At 41.1% G+C, this 25,308-nt stretch overlaps 2 protein-coding genes across 3 annotated transcripts in view; both read right to left on the bottom strand.

The window, feature by feature from the left end:
• The window catches only part of Hivep2 (HIVEP zinc finger 2), a 184,953-nt gene extending 161,753 nt beyond the window's left edge, over nt 1-23,200 (bottom strand). For both annotated transcript variants that reach the window (XM_090338021.1, XM_090338020.1), the window contains exon 1: nt 22,954-23,200. The gene's annotated coding sequence lies outside the window, so the exon portion shown is untranslated. The remainder of the gene's footprint in view (nt 1-22,953) is intronic.
• The window catches only part of LOC150059579 (uncharacterized), a 95,132-nt gene extending 70,354 nt beyond the window's left edge, over nt 1-24,778 (bottom strand). The window contains exons 1-3 of the mRNA XM_090337748.1: nt 24,661-24,778; nt 23,719-24,386; nt 6,225-6,352 (exon numbers count right to left, since the gene is read on the bottom strand). Of these exons, the coding sequence (XP_090193874.1) occupies nt 6,225-6,352; nt 23,719-24,386; nt 24,661-24,778 (914 nt within the window). The remainder of the gene's footprint in view (nt 1-6,224; nt 6,353-23,718; nt 24,387-24,660) is intronic.
• Between the last annotated feature and the right edge of the window lie 530 nt (nt 24,779-25,308).

The raw sequence follows: 25,308 nt of genomic DNA, 5'->3' as shown, positions 1-25,308 counted from the left end.
AAGGAGAGCTCAGTTGACCATTCCCTACCTATGAAGAAACGAATTCCTAGTACTTAGATTTCAAGCAGAATTTGTTTAGCTGTATTAATATTTGTAGTAAGAGAGGCATAAACTTTCCAACCACCAATTGAAAAAACAAACTCAGATTGCTGATCTAAATAAATGCTTAATCCATCTGTTATTCAACCAATCATTCATTCTTTCATCTGGCACATGTATAGTAACCTACTGTAAGGAAGTAGTTGAGGTAGTTGTGGAAAAGGGAAGCTGGGACTTGAATTCATTCTGTCTGACCTCAAATTCACTCTAAAACATACTAACTACGTGAACATGGAAAAGATACTCTGATCATCATAGTTGCATCTATAAACCGAGACTACTAACAGACTTGCTTATAAAGTGAAAAATTTGGCATATGATAATTAAATATACAGACAAATTAATTAACACAAATAAAGATCCTAGAAAAGTGGCTGGCACTCAATTTTCTTTGAATTAATCATTATGAATTAAAAACTCATCACATTCTGAAGTAACAGTAATATACCAGGCTATGCTGCCCTCTCCCTAATATTAGTTATGGATTAGTTGCCATAAACTAATATCAAACCAGTGGTGTATCCTAATACAGAAGAACTACAGAGAAATGGATCATAAAACCTCTCTTGGAAATTCTGGAAATTAGTTCTCTTTTAGTCAGAAGTTTTGATGTCTGACTTAAATGCCATCACATACCAAGATGCAGTTTAAACAGTCATTCACACTAAAAACCAAATAACAGAATAGCAGCCATCTTCCAATTACTAATTACTTTCTATGCTTCTATCACTGTAGGAAACTACTGACTCTGGGTTTCTAGATGAAGACTCTGAGTTCACTTTCTGTCTCTGTGCACTCCTCTGTGACACAGGTGACATCCCCATTGCTCTAAATGTCAGCTATGTAAGCTGCCTACCATTCCCCAAACACGCTGTGCATTCTTAAACCAGGACAACCAGGCTGTCCTGGATTCCCCCTCTACACAAGACCAGCTGAGGGAATGTTCCATCCACTTAATCTATCCCTCAAGGAGGGTTTAGTGTTTCTTCAAGGCCTTCTTATCACCCTCCATTTCCCTCTACTTTTGCTTTTATTACACAACATCCTAATTCTTACATTACAAGTGAATTGGCTTCATTCTGCCATGATGTTCTTCAGAGGAGAGAGCAATGTAAAGGTATCAATATAAATAACATGAACAAGCAAATAAATAAGCTTCTTAATTTTTAAGATAGTAAGATTCAAAAAGGTCCTAATAGAGCATTTACTAAGTTCTTACGAAAGACTACTTGCTGTAATTCATTTCATTTTACAAGATCTTATGTAGGAGTTTTTGCTTCTTTTACATATAAAGGAACATTAAGAAAAATTACTTCACTGATCCAGTCATACAAGGAGAAAGTGGCCAATGCAGCCTTCAAAGTTAGACACCATCTCTGAAATCCATGCTTCTAGTGACATGGCATCTATTTTCCTGCCCTAAATCTGTTTACAGTAGAAGCTGGCTCTCAATCAAAAATATGAAATTAAATATAGAAATTTTAAACCTTTCTCCAAGCAGGAACATGTAAATACATACTATTCTCTAGAAAATAAAGATATTTTAACATAAATCCTGCCCAATATGTGATACAATATTGACAAAAAATCCATTAATTAGTAGTAAATCAATTGGTTGATTATCAATAATTAACATCACCTGTAAGAGGGAAGAAATATTTCATAATTACTTATTAATCATTAGACATGAACAAAAATACAGCTGCGCACAGAGAAAAAGAATGAGACAAACAGCCAATGATACCTATGATAATTCCCGTCAGTACTTTCCTACATTCTGTAGCATTCTATAGTGTTTTTACTTATCTCCAAACAACTAAGAATACAATGAACACTTTATGGAAGAGTGATCTTTTTTTTTTCTCTTTTTTGGCCAGTCCTGGGGCTTGAACTCAGGGTCTGGGCACTATCCTTGAGCTTTCTTAAGGTTAGTACTCTACCACTTGAGCCACAGCACCACTTCTGGCTTTTTTTTGTATATATGGTATTAAGAAATCAAACCCAGAGCTTTGTGCATGCTAGGTAAGCACTCTACCACTAAGCCATACTTCTAGCCAAGCAAGATCTTTTAACCCATACTTTTCTAGAAAACTTCAAATATATCAATGACCCTATCAGGCAACAAATGATCAAATATTGCTTACTTAAGTGCTTAAAGGTTCTTTGAATCTCAAATTGCTGCTATGCAGAGCCTTTCTTAAAAATACTTAAAATTATTCAAATGCAGCATCACTAAATGTACACTTTTGTAAATCAATATGTAGGTCAATGAGCTTTCTAGAAATGACTCTGACCAAATAAAACAAGTGATTACGCATAGTGAGCAAATACAACCTGTGGGTTGCAGTATTACTAGATACCATGCTTTTGATATTTCAATATGGTATTTGTTGTGTTGTTATATTTAAATTCCATTTTTACAAGATCTAATGTTCTTATTTTTGCTGCATTTGAAGCACTTGACAAGCAAGGGAATTCTAAACATCATCACAGGAACATTGACAGTGTCTGAAATCAGAGAGATGGGAAAGGCAGACAGCAGACCACCAGTTCTTCATAAGAGTTACACTCTTAAAAATACTATCTAAAGATATTTCAAGATAAAATTCCAAGATATAATGAAAGATTTCATTTTTTTCTAGGATTTCCTTCCAAGAAATACAAACGTCTTAGCTGAGAGGTAAAAGCTATTTTACCCATTCTAATAAGAAATGTAGTTTTAGTCATTACAAGGACACATAATTTTTCTTCAGCACAAAATATAGGCTATATCAAAAGTAAATATATCTGATTTTCATGTAAATGTAGTATTAGGTTTAGATTAGTATTATGTAAATTCAAATTCTGTGCAAATCAGAAATACTACTAACAAACTTGGGGGTGGGGTTTTTTTAAGAGGGGATTATTATTGTTGTTTTAGAGGCTTGAACTCAGGACCTGGGCACTTCCCCTTAGGTCTTTCATTTAAAGCTGTAAACACTTATGCCACATCTCTACTTAGCTTTTTAGTGGGTAATTGAAGATAAAAGTTTCTTGCCTGGCTGGGAGTTTGGCCTAGTGGTAGAGTGCTTACCTAGCATGCACGAAGACCCAGGTTCAATTCCTTGGTACCACATACTTAGAAAAAAGCTGGAAGTGGTGCTGAGGCTCAAGTGGTAGAGCTCTAGCCTTGAGAAAAATCCAAGGACAGTGCTCAGGCCCTGAGCTTAAGCCCAGGACTGGCAAAAAAAAAAAAGTTTCTTGCCAGTCTGGCTTCGAACTTAGAGCCTCATAGCTCAGCCTTCAGAGTAGTTAGGATTATATATAGCATGAGAAACAGGCACAGGCAAAAACCTGTTTTAATCTATCAATACATTAATTTCCTTATGATTGTGAGATTTAATTAATACCACTAAGAACCCTACTTAGCAGCTCCAACAAGATGCTGACAGGGGATTAATATTAGTACAAACCAAAAGTAATTGATCCTTAAATAATATTCTAAATAAACACATTCATAATGCTTTTTCTTACTCACAGCCAAGCTAGATTGAGAAGAAAATAAATCTTACAAAGAACAAATGCAGGGAACTCAAATACAATACGGGCAAAACTGACATCAACTTGAACAGCTTTCCTTGTTATACCAGATATTTCTCCATGGAGAAAATAAAAAGAGAATCATAAAAAAAAGAATCCTCTCCAGCTTAAAAATAAATTTATTTTTACTTGTATTATCCAGTTTACCTCTGAATCTGTTTAATTACTAAGAGTCTGTTTCATGTGACTCTGTAGTCTAGTCCTCACCTAAAAAGCCCCAACATACCCCAGGCCCTAAGTTTGATCCCTACAGCACAAGGGGGAAAAAATTTTAATAGTACTATTGTAATCCTGCTGTCTTTCACATATACTCCAAAAATAATTTTCTGAGTGTGTGTGTGTGTGTGTTAATATTTTGGGCTTGAACTCAAGGCCTGATTGCTATTCCTTACCTTTTCCACTCAAGGGTAGTGCTTCATATTTGAACCACAGCTCTACTTTGGTCTTTTGATGGTTAATTGTAGATAAGAATCTCATAGACTTTCCTGCCTAGATTGGTATTAGCTAGGATTACAGGAATGAGCCACCAGCACCCTGTGCCCTGGTTTTTGACTTCCACTATCATCTCCTTAATGAAAGCCACTAAGAATATCAATACTACTCTATTTTGTGCATTTCATAACGACGTTTTACTAAGATAACAACTAAAGAAGCCTCAGATGGGTAGAAGAGGAAATCTGTGTTATATTCTATCAAGGGAAAAAGGAAAAAGGACCCCTCCCCACACAGAAAAAGGACATTAAAATTGTATGATTCTTATTACAAATGTACTAAGATACCCTAAAATTCCTTAGTGAGTAAATCCGCTAATGCTTTCCCAAAGGAAATGACACTGTACTATACGCACATCTAATGATCATATGGAGACTTATTTTCAGAGAACAAAGCATAAATGAATAGCTCACTGCATGACTCAAACTTAACGTTAAACATGTAAACACAGTGTCCATCTATGCCAGTACAGTAGAATTTTCTAGGTTTACCAGGAACTACTAAATAATATTTTCATCTAGTTAAGTCCTTGCTGTCAAAACTTTGACATAAGAAACCTCAGCAGACCTCTAAGTGAACTTTGGCATTTTGGCTGTGCGGCCAAAAGAACAATCTACCATTACAAAGCCTATTCATGAGTCAACCACGGAAATAATACTCTTCTTCATCATACTTGCAAGTACATTAGATGCACAAGATTTACGGTGCTTAACTACAGATTACTAGTACTCAACATTGATCCTAAAAATACAAGTTTAAGTATTATTAATGCAAAGATAAACTTGTTTTTAAAGATCCAGGTTGACATGCTTGCTTGCTTTCTTTCCTTTTTTTTTCTTTTTTTAGCCTACCTATAAAGGGAAACAGAGCTCTATAATTCCAGGATAATAAATTCAGGAATACCATATTGTCTTCAAGTATGCAAAATGATTCCTATTTTTTAAGTGAAATTAACCATTTTCCCTAAATGAGGACCAAAATCATGAATGCTGAGCCCATCTGCTGGCAAGGAGTCTGTCTCACAGTAAAGACAAAAGGTTTGTGCTTTGCACTAAACACTCCTTTCTTGTGTGTTCACCACCAAGTAAAAGAGGGCAGCGAGACATAGATGGATAATACCTATAATCCTAGATATTCAGGAGGCAGAGATCTGAAGATCATGGTTTGGTTTGAAGCCAATCCAGACAGGAAAGTCTGTGACACTCTTATCTCCCATTAGCCATCAAAAAGCTGGAAGTAGAACTGTGGGTCAAGTGGTAGCGCACCAGTCTTATGTGAAAAAGCTAAGGAACCAGGCCTTGAGTTCAAGCCCCCAGAAGGAGCAGGAGTAGGAAGGAGGAGGAGAGAGGAGAGAAGACGGAGGAGGAGGAAAGAAAGGAAGGAAAGAAGGAAAAGAAAGGGAAGGAGGGAGGGAGGCCCACAGAGCAGAGGAGGGCTGAACTTCCTTGTCAAGGCTTTGTAACTAGGAACACACTATCCTATTAAAGCAAAGGAGAAATCAACTGGAACCCACTGAGGTCACCTTTCTGCAGCACTGTGGACCTCAGATGTTCTTGGGTCCTAGCCTGATGTCCTCCCAGTCAGGAAAATGGGAGTGGTATGGTGATGAGCAGCACTTCCTGGGCTTCTCCACACCGGGTACACTCCCTATTCCCACCCTCAGGCTCTATAAAGTGAGCCATGGCACCAAGAGGGTGCTCAGTGCATGCAGTCTGAAACTAGGTCTCTGCTGGCCACCAGAGCAACAAGCCCCACTTTCTTCAGGCAGGAAGCGGGGAGGCTGAGAGTATTTCCTGTTGTGCAGCTGAAAGTAGCAAAGATGTCACTGCATTCAAACTCACTCTGATGTCAGCAGCCCAGGGTTCAAAGTTCAGCTGCAGGCAGGGCAAGATGGGGCAGGGAATGGCAGGGTATACTGGCCAGGCATATCACCCCCCCCCCCACCCTCCTGCAGGAGGCATGGCTGCCAGAAAGCTCCATAGGGAACAGCTAGGCTGCACATTCCTGGGAGCCATGATCTCAGACACTCTAGCTGTTACCTTCCAGCTACTCACCTCCCAGGAAAGGAGGAAAAAGCGTGTGTTTTCTGATGTTGAATGGAAGCACTTTTCCTGGGCAAGTTTTCTGAGCTTAATTTTAGGCGTAGTTTTCCTCCCATGAATGTATTTCCATCAGGATTATTCTGAAATCGTCAAAGTGAAAAATCACTTAAATAATACTGGTTCAAATTGTTTTCCTCCCATTTTCTACCCCTTCTGCAACTGGAGATTCCTTAAGTCACCCTCAGATATGAGAGAAAAAAAAATTTCTATACAGCATCGCTTCAGTTAGGGCAAATAAAGCCAGAAAAACTTCCGGATGGCTCTATATTTTCAGTATTTAAATAATCACTATACAAGGTATAAAACCCTTGCCCTTATCAAGGGCTTGCCTTATCTTAACTAATGCAAAAACGAAAAGAATCTTACAATCTATGCTAGCACCAACTTGGCCAGAAACCTTAAAAACAGAAATTACTGGGCCAGGAGTTTGGCCTAGTGGTAGAGTGCTTGCCTAGCATACACAAAGACCCAGGTTTGATTCCTCACTACCACATGCATATAAAACCAGCAGTGGTGCTGTGGCTCAAGTGGCAAAGTGCTACCTCTGAAGAAAAAGCCCAAGGACAGTACTCAGGCCCTGAGTTCAAGCCCTAGGACTAGCCAAAAAAAAAGAAAAGAAAAAAAAGAAATCACTCATTCATATTTTTAAATCAAAAATGCTTAATTTCCTTTATTCACAATTTCCAGCTTTCCATTTAGTTGCAAATCCTAAACCAGATCTCAATTACATGTAACTCTTCAGAATCAATGGCTTAAGGTTGACAGCAGTTAAAAATAAGACCATAATATAGTATATAATCATTATGAATTTTTAAAAACTGAAATAGCTTAATTTCAGTGAGATTGTTAATTATAAGACAAATCAAAGATTCTGTTCTCATAGTGAATCAATGCTACAGATTTTATGTTGTACCAACTGTGCCAACATCTTCAGTATTTCAACTAAACAACTGGATAAGACTTAAAATACTTAGGACATAACATAATATAAACTACAGATTTTCATGATCATTATGTTTTAACATGAAGTCTTACAACAAATGTACCACTCGAATGTAGGATCTTGGTGTTGATGGCTACATATACATACATATATACACACACATATATATATATACACATATATATATATGTGAGTTCTCTACAACTTCTGCTTAATTTTTTGTGAATTTACAATTCCCCAAAATTGAACTATTGTATATATGTATATATTTTATTTATAATATAAATTTAATGGTAGATGAATGCAGTCATAATATTCAATGTAATTGCGTGAATATGAAACCAAGTAAATTGAAGTGCTGAGTGGGGTTGGGAGAGATGGGAGGAGATTTGTGAAAAGATTGACAGAGATCAAGATTCATTATACTCACAAACTAATTCAAGACTTTGAAAAATAAAGAAAAAATAAGTTTTAGATTACAATTAGGGTTAGGATTCAGACTGACAGATCCAAACACAGTATGTAATCTGTTGCCTTATTTCCCTGACATCTTAATACAATTAAATACTTATCACATAGTACCACTAAGTTTACTCTGTATACAGTGCTAATCTCATTTTATTTTATTTTATTTTATTTGCTAGTCCTGGGGCCTAGACTCAGGGCTGAGCACTGTCCTTGGGCTTTCCTCAAGGCTAGCACTCTACCACTCGAAACACAGCACCACTTCTGGCTTCTTCTGTGTATGCGGTACCGAGTAATTGAACCCAGGGCTTCATGCACAGTAGGCAAGCACTCTACCACTAGGCCACACTACCGGCCCTGACTCTCATTTTTTCTAACCAAAAAGTAAACTTAGAGAACCAAAATCTCTGCTCACTCCAAGACTGTTTACGAGTTGTAAAGATGCTAATGCACCTTCTATCTGGCAAATACAATGTAACCCTTCTACTAATTATAATAAAAATATATGAAAAAGAGTTGTAAAGACGCAAGCATCATTCCTTTCAGTATTGCTGAGATTCCCAAATCTCCACCACTTCCAAACTCCCAACTTCAAACTAAATTGATAAGCTTCATAGTAGCTGTGCTTGTTAGTCATGAGAAGGACCTATGAAATATTTAGCTTGAATATATAAAACTTCACGCTATTTAAACTTCCCAAACACCATCAAAGGATTGTTCATTATCAAAGCATTCCAGTGTGTCCCAGGAAATACTAGGGCAATTTGTCTGTCTCCTGAGTGATCCCATACTATTTTTTTATCCATTAAATTTATACAGTGATTTTTGTACCTATTAAAGTATACTCTCCTTTATTCTGTCAAATCATCTGTCAAGGGTATGTAATTAACACGCCACAAACTACAACAGACTGTCCAAATACTATTTAAGCTCAATGAAGATTTTACTCAAAGTTCATGCTCTTTGGTTTATATTTAATTGCTGATGAGAGAACTTGGGTAGAACCAGAGGAATGGCTAAAGATTACCATAGTTTATAATCCTAAATTATAGGCTATATGAAATCACTACTACCATTAGTTTTGTATACACTGAAGATACAAAAATAAGTAGACAGGATAAAACAATCAACTTGCAAGTAAATACATCACTGAAAATATAGGAACTGGAGGCCCAAGTAATAAAGTGTCAGCTGTCTGAAACAAAGCCATTCAAGAGCCCCAAAGCCTTCAGTTCAAACCCTAGTGACAGCACACTCATATACACACACACCACAGACCCGAATATTAAACTGTGAGTGCTTCGGGTTCACAGTACTATTTTCAAACGTAACTCTTGTTACATCATGAAAGCAAAAACTATGAGGATAAAAGGCTATTTTACAGAATAATATTCTAATTTTCTCTTAAGAACAAACTGTTAAGTGCTCCAATTTTATAGCCCGAAGTATAAGTGTACAGTTCAGACCAATAGACATATTATCATTTTATTCAATGAAAAAGATTAGCAACTAAAGTTTTACAAGTTAATCCTGCGGAATTCATCATTTAATTCAGGACTGGAATTCATTCTGTGGTGCAGTTAGAAGAAAAGAGTAAAGAGGAATATTTTACTATAACATTCGTATGTCCTTATTTCTGAGACCCCCCCCCGGCTTTTCTACCTCAAGAATCTTTACAATTCCTGAAACCTTGAAAAATCTGATATGACTAGATTGACTTGATTCACAAGTTGGCCTCTCTTCTAAAAATATTCAGAAGGGCATCTTTACTCTTCTCTCACAGTATCCAAATTGAGTAATATTTTTCTCAAATGAGCATCCATTTGCTGTTTTCAGAAAACTGGCTCCCAACACATGCAATGGAAAAAAAATCACCCTTTTCTGAGGTTCTCACTGTATTTCCACATTGGATAGCTACATTGTTCTTTAAGGGCCAATTACTATCCAAAATCATAGCTAAAATTCAGAGAAAGATCCCCTAGTGAACAGACGTGTACAGAAATGAAGAGGTATGTTACACACACACACGCACGCACATATACACGGAGCACGGCACACTGGAACACACACGAATAAACATACCTACCAATGTACTTCACAGTCTTTAATTCCAATAGGACCATTTTCATACTTTGGTGCTTTTGAGCCAAAAAGGATTTAACATTTTACATAAGTGCCCTGAAGCTACAACTTCCTTTAAGTAGACTTCAGCTTAAATTACTAGCGCCTTGGTACCCTCAGAGCTAGACAACTAAGCCAAGTACAGCTTCTGTAACTTGAAGAGTCCCAAGACTAACAGGTTGTTTTACCTTTGCTTGTCTTTCCTTTAGACCATAACAAGATCCTTCGACCTTTTAGGTCCTAGACAAGAGTTAACATATTCTTCAGATGGTAAATACATTCACAAAATACTACAGTGTTTAAAAGTCTATCTCCTTTTTTGGTCTTAATCTATATTTAATACTTTAGAATAGGTCCTCAAAAAAACTTACATGGTAGTAATTGTTTAGATAGCCTATAATCACACATTATTAGAAACACACCATAGTTCTCATATGCATAAAAAGTAAAAAAAATTAGCAAATTGTGGGAAATACTTTATGATGACACAGTAATTTCATTCCCTTAGTCCCTTGAAAAGTTGACTTCCCTGAAGTTACAGCTAAAAGCATTCAGGATAATTTCCATAATGACTGAAAGAATTCTAAAATCAAAGTACTCATTCAGGAAACAATCACTTTTTAATTACTTTTAGTTAAATACAGTCATTAGTTATCTTTTTTTTTTTTTTGCCAGTCCTGGAGCTTGAACTCATGGCCAGAGAAAACTGTCCTTGGACACTTTTTGCTCAAAGCTAGTGTTCTGCCACTTCAGACACACTACCACTTCTAGCTTGTTCTGTGTATGCAGTACCAAGGAATCAAACCCAGTGCTTTGTGCATGTTAGGTGAGCACTCTGCCATTAGGCCAAACTCCTGGCCCAGTTATCTTCTTTATTATTCAGTTTCAAGGGCAAAATCAGTATGTGATAAAATAAAACTTGGAGTCAGTTTATATGTCATGTTTCTTGTCAACGTAATTAAATTTTCGGCATAAAAAATCTACTTATATGCCTGTTGTCTCTTTGTTTCATTTACCTGTGTTTGCAAAGCTAGGAAATTTCCAACTCCAGCAATCGAACTTTCAATGAGGGTTGGTAAATCTGACATTACTTTTAATTTCAGGTACAAACTCCTTGAGCTAGAATGCCAAGTGTATTCCAGTCTTTCTAATTTTTTTTACCATCATTTTCTTAATATTCATTTTGAGCTGCAACTCAAGTCAGACACTTCTCCAAGAACACTCTTAACAATTTCCTGTATTGGTGTGTTTATTCATTTTGTCTGTCAAAATCAAGGCCTTATAAAGCATCCCCTTCTGCCAAGAAACCTCTCCTGAGCCCTCAACCAAGACTGATTTTTGCATCTTTTCAATGTTTTGCATATACCTCTCACATTGTACTTTCCTTGTCTCTTTTATAAGTAGCTTCTCTTCCATAATGCTTTCCTTCAACATGATTTATTATAAAAGTCTGATAAAGATTATTAAATATGCTTTTTACACTTCATATGCCATTTATATTTTGCTGTTTATATCATATGTCTTTCACATACTGGAATCTCAATAATTAATTATATTTGTTGAAGGTATACTTGCTGGGACTGAACAGTTATTCTAACTTGGATCTAATATTATATTAGTATCTTAGCAAGAAAGACTGGGCCATTTCTATAAAGCATTTCTAAACCATTTGGAAAGAGGTGTTTTCCTGAAAAGTAACTGCAAATAAGAAACTTATTTTTGAGGACTTATAAAAAAAAACAGCCTAGAGTGAATCTCAAGTATAAATTTCCTGACTCATGTAAAAATAATGTTTTCTTTAAATGAGCATGACCTGAAAGAAGTAGGAATAGTTATCCTGGAAAAAGAAGTAGGGAAGATGCTGAAGATGATTGCTATCTGTAAATAATTGCAGACTGCCATGGAAGACAATAAGTAAACTTGTTCTGGAGAGTTGCTGACAGCTAAACTTCTAATAAACAGAAATTTCTAACAGCAGAATAGGCCTGTATAAGAAAGAAAATGGTGCTAAAGTACAGACTAAACACAGGTAATCTGGGGTGATTGGTCCTGAGTGATTTCTCCTAGTTGGGCATTAAATGGTATTTCCAATGATCCCTATATAATCCCTGGAATTACACACAAAAAACACCTTATTAATAAATGTTCTGCGCTGGGAGTTTGGCCTAGTGGTAGAGTGCCTGCCTAGCATGCACGAAGCCCCGGGTTTGATTCCTCGGTACCACAAACATAGAAAGAAGCCCAAAGTGGTGCTGTGGCTCAAGTGGTAGAGCTCTAGCCTTGAGAAAGTCCAAGGACAGTGCCCAGGCCCTGAGTTCAAGCCCCAAGATGGGCAAAAAAAAAAAAAGTGTCCTGTCATCAGCTGACAAACTGAAGTCTAGAACATTAATCAGCATGATTTCAAATACTTTAAAACACCAAACTACAAAGTGCACAACAGTGAAAAGAAGAATTTCTCCAGAAATGTTTATTGGCCCAAATAATTCTGTCTATTCTGATCCAATCAGAAAAAAAAAAAAAAACACCAGGAAAGGCTCAGCAGGCCATACACATATTACAAAGGACATTCAGAATCCTTCTCTTCATTCTTTCAGAAATATTTACACATCAAGTATAAGTAGCATTAGCTTCATTTACACAACTGGGTGGTGTGCTGTTTAATTTTCACTTGAAATTTAAATGGAAAGTAGCTCCAAAGAAATCACAAATGCTACATACACCAGGAGGCACTGTTTGCTTTTATGGCTACAGGGAAGGGATAATGCCATACTTTGAAGCCTTCCATAATCAAAGCAGGCTTCAAAATATAACAGATTGTTACTGTTGTTGTTGTTGTTGTTGTTGTTTTCAAAGTGTCTGGTTAGCTTGCTTTACTTTGCTCACTCTCCTACATCACCCGTAAAAAATAAGAAAGGAAAGACAAATGACGTGAAGTATTTCTTCATGATATAAACTCATGGAATTATATGCTAACATGTAGATGTTTCCACCTACATAGTTACTATCCATCATGACCATTTTCAAACATCATTAATTAAACACTAGCAATTCCTACCTAAAACAGCCAAAAATCAACTGATGAGCAAAGAAATTTGGATTCCACTCACTAGAAAATCCAATCTCTCTGTGCTTAGCATCCAATTATTTGTTGTACTCATCCAGTCAGGTGATTTATTTTAACAGGTCATTTAAAATATTCTCAGGTACCGGGCCCATATGAAAGGCTAAACTTGATTCAGCCTGAGTACTCACTTCATCACAACTGTTTTGAAGTCATTCGAACAAGTGAACAGACTATTCAAAAACAAACACCTTTGGATTCCTTCTCTCTTTGGGAAGGATTCTGTTTGCTTAGGTACGGTATACGTATCTCAATATTTTATTATACATGTGCATTAATGACCTGCAAAAATCTAAATCCAGGAAGTGGCACTGTGGTTCAAGTGGTAGAGTAATATCTTTGAGCTGAAGAGTTCAGGGATAGCGCCCAGGCCCACAGTTCAAGCCCCACGACCATCCAAAAACAAAAATCTAAATGCATCAGGGAACATTAAAACAAGTTCTGGGTCCACTGGCTGTTATTTTTCTCAAAACAAGTACACATGCCTATCATAAACTTTATTAATAGTAATCCTCTCAAGAATATTCCCTTTAACCCTTGTTACAAATGAATTGCTGTGTGTCATATTTTTTTTCCAGCAACTAAATTACTCTTGAAACTTAGTGTTGCTTCATGTACCAAAAATAGCTGCTCCAATTCTCCTGTGTTACCCGGCTCTGTTCCCAGGAGGCAGAGCAGTGCTATGAACAATGCTTCACTCTTACAGATAAAGAAACAATGAACTATAACACAGGTAGAGTCACTTGGACTGAATCATGCTGAAAATCAATAATGAGATATGCAATGAACTCGTCAGGTCAAGGTTTAACATGGTCCGTGCTGGTGGCCTCTGCTCTCTTAGTGTGTATTTTAATAAGCCCATTCATACAAGAATAGAACAGATATCAGAAATCCTCATTTTATTCAGAAAGTCCTTATTTCTCCCACCATAAACTGAACTGTCTACGAAAAAGAAAACAAACTGAATGCCTATGATTTAGGATGTTTCCCTTGCTTACAGGAACTATGATTATTCTAAATGTCAGCATCAGGGGAAGAAAGAAAAAAATCCAAGTTGATACTTATTCCATGGATAACTTTAAGGTGAATCCCCATGACCTAGCCACAGTATTAGGTCAGCCACTGAGACTGTCCCATGGGACATTGCAAAGTGGCAGAAAGACGATTTCACCACAGCTTGGTATGAAAGGACATTGTCACCCACAGCCTTCCCTCCTCCATGTCTCCTGGCCTCCACTGAGCAAGGCTAAGTTGAATAAAGGAATACATTCCTTCATCTATTCTGAATTCATTCAAGAAATGATGCTTCCTCATATAAATTTCCTTCTCAGAATTCATTGAACAAAAATAACCAAAGTAGCCAGGAGTCAGTGGCTCACCCCTGTAATCCCAGCTACTCAGGAGGCTGAGATCTAAGGATCATGGTTCAAAACCAGCCCAGGCACAAAAGTCCCTGAGACTCTATCTCCAATTAACCACCAGAAAATCAGAAGTGGCATTGTGGCTCAAGGGGTAGGGAGGCAGCCCTGAATTGAAGAACTCAGGGACAGTGCCCAGGCCCAGAGTTCAAGTCTCATGACTGACAATAAATAAACAAACAAACAAACAAAGTAAAAGTTCTATAGTGAAGAGTCTGTTCAACTATAAACGTCTTTACCTACCTTCAAATGCCCCATAATGGCTCTATCTGCTCATCTGCTCTGAAAACAGAGAAAGTTTAGAGCCTGGAAATCAGCTGACTGTGGCTGGAAGAGGACTACATGTCAAGAAGGTAGTTGTCTAGGCTTCTTACCAAAATTTATTTTTTAAAAAGGTGAAGAAGTACTTACAGGTGAGCAGACGGGTTCTGACCACTGAAGTAAGGATAGGCAGGATTTAAGCAAAACAAAACTGTCTTTCCTTACTATTTTCCCTCTGAGTTTCTTCAGAATCATGACTTTAAATGTGTACCAAATATCTATCATGTGTCCACACCTGTCAAGAACTGGGTTCAAGCATACCTTAGTGAATGTACTAATTTACTTAAAATTTCAGTATGAAAATTATTTTTAAAAAAGACAAATTCACTTAACAATTAAAAATATAAGTTCCAAAAATAATGTGTGGTTACCCATTTCCTTCAGGAAAACTATGAACGCATTTTGTAACAGGACTGTCCTTTTTTTCCTTCCCCATGCCAGGCCCTGATGCTACAAAGAGCTGGTATGAAGTGCAAAGGACAAGAACACTCATCCATAAAGGAAATTCTTTTTAATGCCATGATATTGTTATATAAAAATATTGTCTTTTCAAAAACTACATAACACACACACACACACACAGTGAAATCAGAATTCCTCATTGGTGTAGAACACTGGCTGAGCTAACTGAGAAATACCTGAGATTTTAATTGGTATTTCCAGTTGCTAGCTGTTGAAAGCCATGTGTGTTGTGACATTGTTTTTTAAACCACTTCAGTCAAGAGTTTAATGGACCATTTGAGAATGTTTAATATTTTACTGTCACCACCATTTGAGTTCTTTTGTGTTTTCCTTTTGGTTGAATCTCTTCTTAATAACAATCATAGCTGCCAGGCATTACAAGCATACTATGTATTCACTGAGAGGGGTACACAGTGTCGCATAAAAATTTCACAATGACCCTCCGTTGTGCAAAAAGCTCGGGCAGGTTGAGTGACTTTACATTCTCCATAGCAGCTGTTAATGGGGCTGGAATTCACCATTTTGTTTTTAATCTCTAGAATGCCTGGTTAACTCACTGGTGTATACTCATCTACACAAGGCCTTACCAGCAGACACCTAGTAGTGTACAGAATAAGTGATTAAACTAATGGCCTTTTTGTGTTAATTTTTGAAACTTCGGATATGTCAACAATTGCTTGTGCTACAAGGATAGCTTTTGGAGTCAGCCTTGAGTTGAAATCTGATTCCAAAAATGACTTAGCAGAACATCCTTACAAAAACTAGGGAACTTTCTGAAATGTCGGTGTCCTCACTGTTATCATGGAGATGATCTCAGGGTGATTGTGGAAGCTAAAAGAACTAACAGGTAGGAGAGTGTCTGCTGTGGAGCCTGGCCCAGGGCACGTACTCTTTAAACCTCAATGCCTTTCCTTTCCAACGGATTTGCTAAATTGGCACTGTGTTGGGTTTTTTTTTTTAAGTGTTTAGTTCATCCTGGTAATACTATAATTACAGAATAAAAATGACACTGCATTCTCTATAACTACAAAGTACAATTTTAAAACTGATAGAATACAAGTTGGGAGAGGCTCTAACAGCCATCTGTTCCAATCTCTTCATTTCCAAAGTGGTCCAGAGAGCTTCCGTGACTTGTTTCCAAGTTTGCACAGCAAGTTCATTGCCAAGGCAAGACTAGACCTTATACCCTTCCCACCCCCACTTACTGTACCCCTGGCTTTTGCCTCACATTACCCAGGCATGGCAACACATGTAATTTTGAGACAATTAAACAGTATAAAATAACCTCAAGTTAATTGCATCCAATTAACAAGCCAAATTAGCGTTTCATATGTACACTATTAAACTAGTTGTCTGGCTTCCAAAAGAAATAAAGTACTGTTTCAAATGAATCTAGCATTTTAGTGAACAAAGCTACTTACAATTTAAATTACCTTTCCTATAATCTTCTTTATATGGAATTAGACATAAGCTCCATTTTAAGAGAAATAATTTCTGCAACCATCTAGATGAGAATTCATGCTGTATTTCTAACTATGAACATTCTCTGCTGGGTACCAGTGGTTCATGCTTGTACTCCTAGCTTACTTGGGATGCTGAGATCTGAGGACTGGGGCTCAAAGCCAGCCCAGGCAAGAAAGTCTGTGAGACTTTTACCTCCAATTAACCACCAGAAAACTGAAAGTGGTGCTGTGGCTTGAAGCCATAGTGTGCTAGACTTGAGCAAAAAAGCCTAGAGAGAGTGCTCAGGCCCCAAATTCAACCCTCATAACTGACAAAAAAAAAATCAAACAGAAGACATGATTTTCTTTTCATTTTTTTAATATTAAATTTTTTTTTGGCAGTCCTGGGCTTAGGCTCAGGGCCTGAGCCCTGTCCTTGGGTTTTCTCAAGGTTAGAGCTCTACCACTTGAACCATACCACCACTTCTGGCTTCTTTCTATATATGTGGTACTGAGAAATTGAACCTGGGTCTTCATGTATGCTAGGCAAGCACTCTACCACTAGGACAAACTACTGGCCCCTATATTAAACTATGTGTGTGTGCCCCGTGTGTACACGTATGCTAATACTGACTTGAACTCAAGGGTTGGCACTATCACTCCACTCAAGACTGGCACTCTACCCCTTCAGCTATACTTCCACTTTCAGCATTTCATGGGTTAAAGATAACACTCTCACAGATTTTCTTGTACAGGCTGGATATGAATCTGGGTCCTCAGATCTCTCTCCTGAGTAGCCAGAATCACAGGTATGAGCCACCAGCACTTACTAAGCCATGAAGTTTTCTAATATTTGTATGTTTTTGTATGAGGGCATGCATGCCCACACACATATGAATGCTTACAGATCCCTAAGCAAATACAAATAAGGGCAGGTCTACATTTACACAAAGCCTAGTTTCAAGTCTCGCCTTCTTTCTGGACTTTGGAAATCCAGTGAATCTGACACATTGCAACTAAGAGCTTTAATGATTAGGATTTTTTTTATTTGTTTATTTTTTGCCAGTCCTGGGCTTGAGCTCAGGGCCTGCGCACTGTCCTTGGAGTTTCTCAAGCTACAGCTCTACCACCTGAGCCTCAACACCACTTCTGGCTTTTTTCTATGTATGTGGTACCGAGGAATCGAACCCGGGTCTTTGTGCATGCTAGGCAAGCACTCTACCACTAGGCCAAACTCCAGGCCCATCAGTTTTCTTTTAAAAGAACAATGAAACCACCCAATAAATCTTTGCCAGACAAAGCTCTGTATTTCAAACACATGACTGTCCACTGTCTAACCAGTACTATAATGATTTAGATACAACTGAGTGTCAATTAATTTTGATGAATCGTTCCAAGGAGCCACCTGTCTATTCCTATACATTTAAACCTAAAATACTCTGTAATTTTAAGAACAAACACTTTTATCTGTTGGTATTTGTGAATATGTATGAATAGTTTCTGAAGCAAAATGTTATAGTTAAAATAACAATGGTGCTTCAAATAAAATGCTGCTCAACTATGTAAAATACAGTTAGCCTTGTTTTTAAAAGATATACTGACCACTTCTGTTATATATTGTAATTAACAAGTTTTTAAGATAGCCATTAATAAGCTGAAAGTATTCACTCTGTCATGCCATAGATTCAACCTCCATTATTTATCTTTTGGATGTTATGGGAATCTGCCTCTCTTATGCCCCTATAGCCTTTCTAAAGCACATGCTTCAGGACATTCCTCTGCCCCCAAACCACAAACAAAATTCAGCTTCCACAGCAGAGTTCTGAGGTCCCACAGGGTCTGGAGTCATGTGTTCTTCCAGGCTCCTCCAAATCCTCCCTACACCCTACCACTCCAGACCACTCCTCCCATAATGCAATGTTATTGAAATTTTCCAGAAGTCAGAATTGTTTAATACAGACACATTGAAAGGAGCATGTGTTATATAGAAATGGCCTTCAAGTTCTAGATTCTGTCCATCCAAATTCCTTCCACAGTTATCAGCCAATAACATCCACAACAGTACATAAACCCATACCCGGATTTACCTAGAGTAGGCCTCATTTTGCCAGGCTACATAATCATCCTTGTGCCCAACCCCTAAGGTCCTGCTTATATAGTCTGGCCTTACCTCGTACCTGTCTCTTGTTATCTGCCCTCAAGTCCCATCAGCTTGCTTTCAACTCCTGGAAACATTGCACATTCCTCAACCTTGGGTACTTGTATTGGTCCCTCTTTGTATCATACTCTCACCCCCCACACACACTTCTCTTCTTGAATCTTTGCTCACAAACAGAGGTGACATATACTCCTTTATGAGTCTCCCACAGCATTTAAAATAAATGTGGTGCTACACATACTGGTTCACAGTGTGGTTAATATCTGCCCCACTAAGTAGATCATAAGCTTCTTTTCTCCTCTGAATCATCATGATACCCTTGGTGGCTAGCATAAGGCCTAATCTATAGAAAATACTTGTTGAATGACATCAATGAATGAATTCCATTGATCAGTAATAATAGGACACCTGTCATAGTATATATAACTAAGATCATATATGAGTGCCAAGTCAAAAATGTGGACCTTGAATAATTCCTACCCCATATATAGCCATACTATAGCCTATAGTTAGTAGGTGAAATGCAACCTGCCTTCTTCCCATAATCATCCTTGCACCATAAGAATACATTTTTAATCCCTTCACTCCAAAGTACTTTCTTCATGTAGGCTAACATAACTGAACCCCAAGTTTCTAGTTGATGGGAAAATGAAAGTTACAGACACTAATACAATAGACTTGTATCAGAGCTAACACTTCAAACAGTAGATCACAGGCGTGCATGGGAAGATTCACATGGCTTTTACCCAGAACAATAGTGACCCAAATATTAGGCAGTTCCTAATTCTAATGCAATCATAAAGCCAGCATAGTCTGTGTTATCCTCATACTGGTATTCACAGTCCATCTCAGAGAATGCACAAGGAAAGAAAGATGTATTGTTCTTTTCTACATGAAGACTTTGTCATGTCACAATAGTAACGCACTTAAATACATTCTCAAGTTACTTAACAGCAATTATAGCGGCAAATATTAATTTTACAACTTCCTTTTGAAAGCTCTGCCATAAGCAGCATGCAAGAGGCAACATTTTCAATTGTAATCAATTATCAGAAGCAAAGACAAAATAGTATTAGTTATCAAACACAATTTCTTTCAAATAAGCACACTCTTATTTTCATACTTCTCCAAATTTCCTTCAGCCCTCAGTGGTCCTGCACAACTTTACATGAAGCCTTCCTTTGAATAAGCTTTATTCTATGTTAACTGATAACTGTGCCTAAAATTCCTCAGGAAGCCTTAAGCCCACTAAACTAACTTAGCAAATTTCCTCTACTCTTTTTTTTTTAATACCATCACTCTGAAAGTTGCCAAGTTAAAACTTCAAGAGCATTTCACATATATAACTTCATGAATGTAAAGCAACTCACTGAAATTTTCAGATGGAGATTTATTAACTGGAACCACTTTCGGCCTACAGGAGTAATGTACAGACCAACGGAGAGTTCTGCTGGCAATGACCATGTGCTCCACTGTGGAAATGGCTGTGAGTTTTTAGCACATAGATCTGCAGCCTATTTGATCCACAGCCTATGCCCAGTTGATCACAGCTATTTTTTCCTTATTATATAATTTCCACACCAGGGTATTCTCTTTTCACATCCTAATGGATTACATTTCCACAGTGCCAAAGAGGATTCTCTACAAGCCTTTAAAACTAGCTTTCCTATGGTGAAACTTTCAAAAGAACTTCAGCTAATGACTAGTTCTAATTCAAAAATCTAGCAGCAACACAAACAGTAGATAGGTTACCATGACTGAATTTTTAAGTAAGATTCTTCATTTTAAGTTGAATAAGCACAAAATACTCAGCCTGGGTTTTTGAATAGTGTCAAAGTGCCAAGAGTTCAAGCAGACACACGCACCATTATTCTCCAAGGAACGCCTGCATATATGTTGTCTTCTGTTTTGTTTTCATAGTAACAAGAGCATTTGTAAACACATCTCATGTAAAGCGATCAAAAGCTAAAGGGATGGAAAGCTTCTGCCTGGTAATCTCTCACTGTGGTCAAATGGCATCATTTCTGTGTGTTACATTTTATACATGGTAAAATTTTTATCATTCCATGCTTCATAGGAATATAGAAATGTTTTATTTATTTTAATAGTGTCTTGCCAGACACTTCCACAATCTAATTAAAATATCTATTAAATTTCAAATTTGCAATACCATTAATATGCTATCATTCTCTAAACTGTCCCCAAATCAACCTTAAATTAATCGAATCTTGAATACCTTTATGTCAATGTAAGCATTCTTTAAAAGTCAATCACGCAAAATATAATCACAGCAACAGAAATATAGCTGCCAGTAAGTGAATTTGTTTTACATTGATCCATTCTCAAAGCAAGAAACTATTTCCCAAAGACTCACCAATATAGGATTTTTCTGCCTGCATGAGAAATATACTGCATATTTCAAACCTAGTGGCTAAAAAGATTATGACACTTGAAGTACACTGTCATTACATTGCCTGAATAGTACCCTTTCCACTCAAAATAAATATACACAGTTGTAATCTACTACCAGGACTTCCTAGAGTCCTGAAATTCTCTCTTAGCAATGAAAATAATATCCATTTTACTCAAAGGGAAAATGGAAACTGGACTCCATCCTAAATATCAAATTCTCCTTATTGTGCAATGCACTTCGTGAAATTTTTGCTTTGGAACTCCTGTAAGGTTTAAGAGTACTAAGCATTTTCAGATTCTAAATGCATATAAACATACACAATATATGCAAATATTTAAATCCCACTAGCTCAAGGACATATAACAGCATATATTACCGTAATGCTAGAGGAAACATTTCTAATAAAGTTAAATGGTTTTTTTTTTCTGTAGGAGGACTGATCATTGCGAATTAAATTAAAATGAATCTTATTAATATTTCAAGCAATTTCTGGGCTTGATTATTCACTGCACAAGAAACAACTGTACTGAAAAGGAAAATCAATAGCCCTTGACCAGGGCTTATGGATGTGCTAGAAAAACACAGTCCTCCTGTGAATTACTAAAGTCTAGCCTTGGAGGTGGGAGAGTGTACACATGTTTTCCCGAAGATGAACCGAGTTATGTTTTTAGATGGCAGCCAACGGAAGGAGGGGGAAAAAAATCAGTTCAAAATTTCCATTATAATGAAAGTACCGGAAACAAGCCTTTCTATGCTCATTTTAGACCTAAATAACTGTGCAGAGGGGGAGAAGGGGGAGGGAGGTTCTGCAATGTCAGTTGCACACACAGCTTCCTGTGTGAATGGGAAGCTATTACAGGTGTCCAGTGAAACCTATCATCAGGAGATTCCTCCGGTCTCCTCCAAGCCGCCTCCACTGACCCCTCCATCCCTCTCACTCCCTTCTCTGCCCTGAGGTTCAAGCGCTCACTTTCCCTGGGTGAAGCATGTAAAAAGCTGCTCCATTAGAGAGGATTGGATCCTGCGGTCCTTTTTACTTAGATGCTTTCAAGTCAGAGGAGAGAGTGAGGAGCCACTAAAGGAAACCCCCCCCTTGCCCTCTGTTTCATCTCCACTCGAGCCACGACCCTGAAGGACAACACCTAGACACACTTTCCAACCTTCTAGCCCGCCCCCCTCCGCCCCTGCACATCCCATTTCAGCTGGGGGTGGGGTGGGGGTCGCATTTCCTCCCGTCCTCTGCCGCACTGGATGTGTTATGTAAGAGAGACAGGACGCAGGAGGCACATGCGTATAAAGCAAGCGCACGGATCTGTGGTCACAGCTGGGGTGACAGAGCTGAGCCGGAGTGCCCCCCACACCGAAGACGACAGACACCCCACCAGCACCTCACCCCTGCATACACACGCACATGCACCGGCGCGCGCGCGCGCGCACACACACACACACACACACACACACACACACACACACACAGAGCAGTGTTTTCCTGTCTCAGCCCCACCAGGACCAGACGCATAGAAGGGCAAGGCGAGGGGTGGGGGTGAAGGGAGGTGAGAGGGGAGAAGCAGCGGCTGCACATCTGCCTCGGTCGCCGCCGGCACAGCCGCCGCGGCCCCGAGCCCCTCGTTAACCCCCTTCCTGTGGCTGCACCACGTCATGGAACATTCCCGGAACGGGCCAACGTTCCACCCACTTCAGGGAACAGACATAAAGGCGCAGACCCAGCTCCCCATAGTGCACAGCCCCAACACACATGTCCCCTTCGCGATCCCCTGCCAGACGCACAGACAAACACGCATGCAAACCGCCCCCACCCGTCTCCAGGAGCCCGGGTCCGGCCGGCGGCCACCAGAGCCGCGCTGCGGCCGGTGCACCCGCAAGGCGAGGGCGCCTCCGCCTGAACCTTCCATGGAGACAGTCTCCTCCTCCTCCTCCTGCGTTTCCTTCTTCCTTCCTTCCTTCCTAGCTCACGAGGAGAAAGCAGTCATCCAAATGCCCACAAGCCGATTGCCTCGGTCGCTCTAGGTCGGCCGCAGGCCGGCGGCCCGGCCCTCGCGCCGCCCGCCCGGCCCGCCGTGCGCCCGCCCGCCCCGCGTCGCCCCGCGCCGCCCCGCGCCGCCCGCACCGCCCCCGGCCCGCGCCGCACGCCGCGGCCCCCTCCCCCGCTACCTGACAGCGGGCGGCCCGCGGCCGCGGCAGCCGCAGCGGTGGCCCGGCGGTGCGCGCCGGTGCTCGTCGCTCATTAGTAACCAGGCACATTCCTGCCTCCGGCGCTCCCGCGCGGCGCCCTCCCCCCAGGACATTACGCAAAGCAGCCTCCCCTCATCTGCATAGATCCCCGGCCAGGGTATTCCCCGCACCTCCCCGCGCGCCGCCCGACCCCCGCCCCGCGCGGGGTCTCCCCCATCCCCGCGTCCTCCGACCCTCACCCTCGGGGACCCCGGACCCGCCGGGCCGGGGACGCGCGCCGCGGCCGAGGGGGCTACGGAGTTGAGCCTGGGCGATTTGTGGATAAAGTGAAACAAGCGCCCCGCGCTGAAGGAGGCAGGAAAAACCCGGCACCGAGGCCGGCCACTTACCGGGCCGAGGAGGGACCCAGATTCCCGCCGCGCCGCGCCGCTCCGCCGGGGCCGGTCCGCCCTCCACGCACCCCGGGGCCGTGCACCCCGCACCCCAGACTTGAGGCGTGGAGACAGATGGGGAACGATCCCAGACACCCTCCAAGTTGTTCGGGGGCTCTGGGGAGCCGTGTCAACGTCCAAGACACAACTTGGCAAATACTTGTGCCACAGTCGCCGGAGATGGGTTATTTGCTCTCCTAATTTCGGGGTGTTCTGGGTTTTTTTTTTTTCCTTTTCTTTTTGCTTTTGTAGCGGAGACCCTTCTCCTCCGCCGGGAGACAGCGCTCGGCGGCGCCCCGCTCTCCGGCTCTCCACCCCCTCACCTCCAGCCCGCCTCCCGCCGGCCGGTCGCCCGCCTCCGGGCCCCCCGAGCCCCTCGGGCCGGCGGCTGTCAGCCCCCGGGGGGCCGCCGGGTGACCGGGACGGGAGGAGGGCGCAGTTCCCGGGGAGGGCAGGAAAGGGGGTCTGGCAGCCGCGGCGGCCGCTCACCTGGAAAGTCACCGCCGAGGAGGAGGAAGAGGGCGAGGCGGGGAGGAGAGCCCCCCGGTGCCCGCGCTCCCGCTGCCGCGGCGGCCGCTCCTCGCGGAGGCTGAGTGTGTCTGGTGGGGGGGGTCTGGTAGCATTTCCTTAAGGACAGAGGGAGGGCGGGCGCGGAGGGAGGGAAGAGATCCCGACCGCCAGTCCAGGCTCCTCTTGGCCTTTATTTATATATATATATATATTTTTTTTTTTTCGGACACTGTATGGACCCGGGGCCAGGCAGGCCACCGCCGGGCCGGGGCGGGAGCCGCGGGGCCAGGGCCGCAGTTGTCTGCGTGCGGGAGCCGCAGCGGCCGCCTCCCCTCCCGGCTGTGGACGCACCGGGTTATTCCTGGCAGCGCCTCCCCGAACAGAAGTTACTAGGAGGAGTGCGCGGCGAGGGCGGGCGGGGAGGGGCGGGCGGTGGGGGGGACGGAGAGGGGGAGGCGGGCAGGGGGAGGGAAGGAGGAAGAGGGAGAGACTCAGCCAGCGACGTCATCGGATCCCCCAGCGCGTCCCGGGGAGGGAGGCCGAACCAGAAAAACCAGTCTAGAGCGGGCCGACCGTGAGGGTAGCCCGGCGCAACTGGGCGCCCCGGAGGGCCGGGCCCGGCGGGGTCGCGGCCGCCGGGGAGCCGCGAGACCACCGCCGCGCCCTCCCGGGGGAGGAGGGGTAGGGGACGGGCAGGGGGAGGGCTGGGAACTCCCCGGAGACCCGGTCTCCGCCCATCAGGCAGAAACCCCGGGGCGTCTCGAGGAGCCTGAGAATTTCCCTAAAGGATGTGGGAACCTCGTCCCTAGCTCCTCCCACCCACCCCACTTCCCAGGTCACCGGGCCCAGCCTTCAGACAGACGGAGTCATCGCTGGTGTCCTGGGGTCCATAGATTTATTTTTTTTTAATTTTTATTATTTTGGTCTGGGTACCTCCGGACCCTTCACCCCCCTCCTCCACCCACCCCGCCTCTACTCAGGATTTTCTTCTCCGTCAATAATAACAAAATCACACTGGACACTCCCGGCTCTTTGTTT

The sequence above is a fragment of the Megascapheus bottae genome, chromosome 8 (assembly GCF_031878675.1).
Source record: "Megascapheus bottae isolate mThoBot1 chromosome 8, mThoBot2.hap1, whole genome shotgun sequence".
Lineage (NCBI taxonomy): Eukaryota > Metazoa > Chordata > Mammalia > Rodentia > Geomyidae > Megascapheus > Megascapheus bottae.
This window is presented reverse-complemented; position numbering and strand designations above follow the sequence as displayed.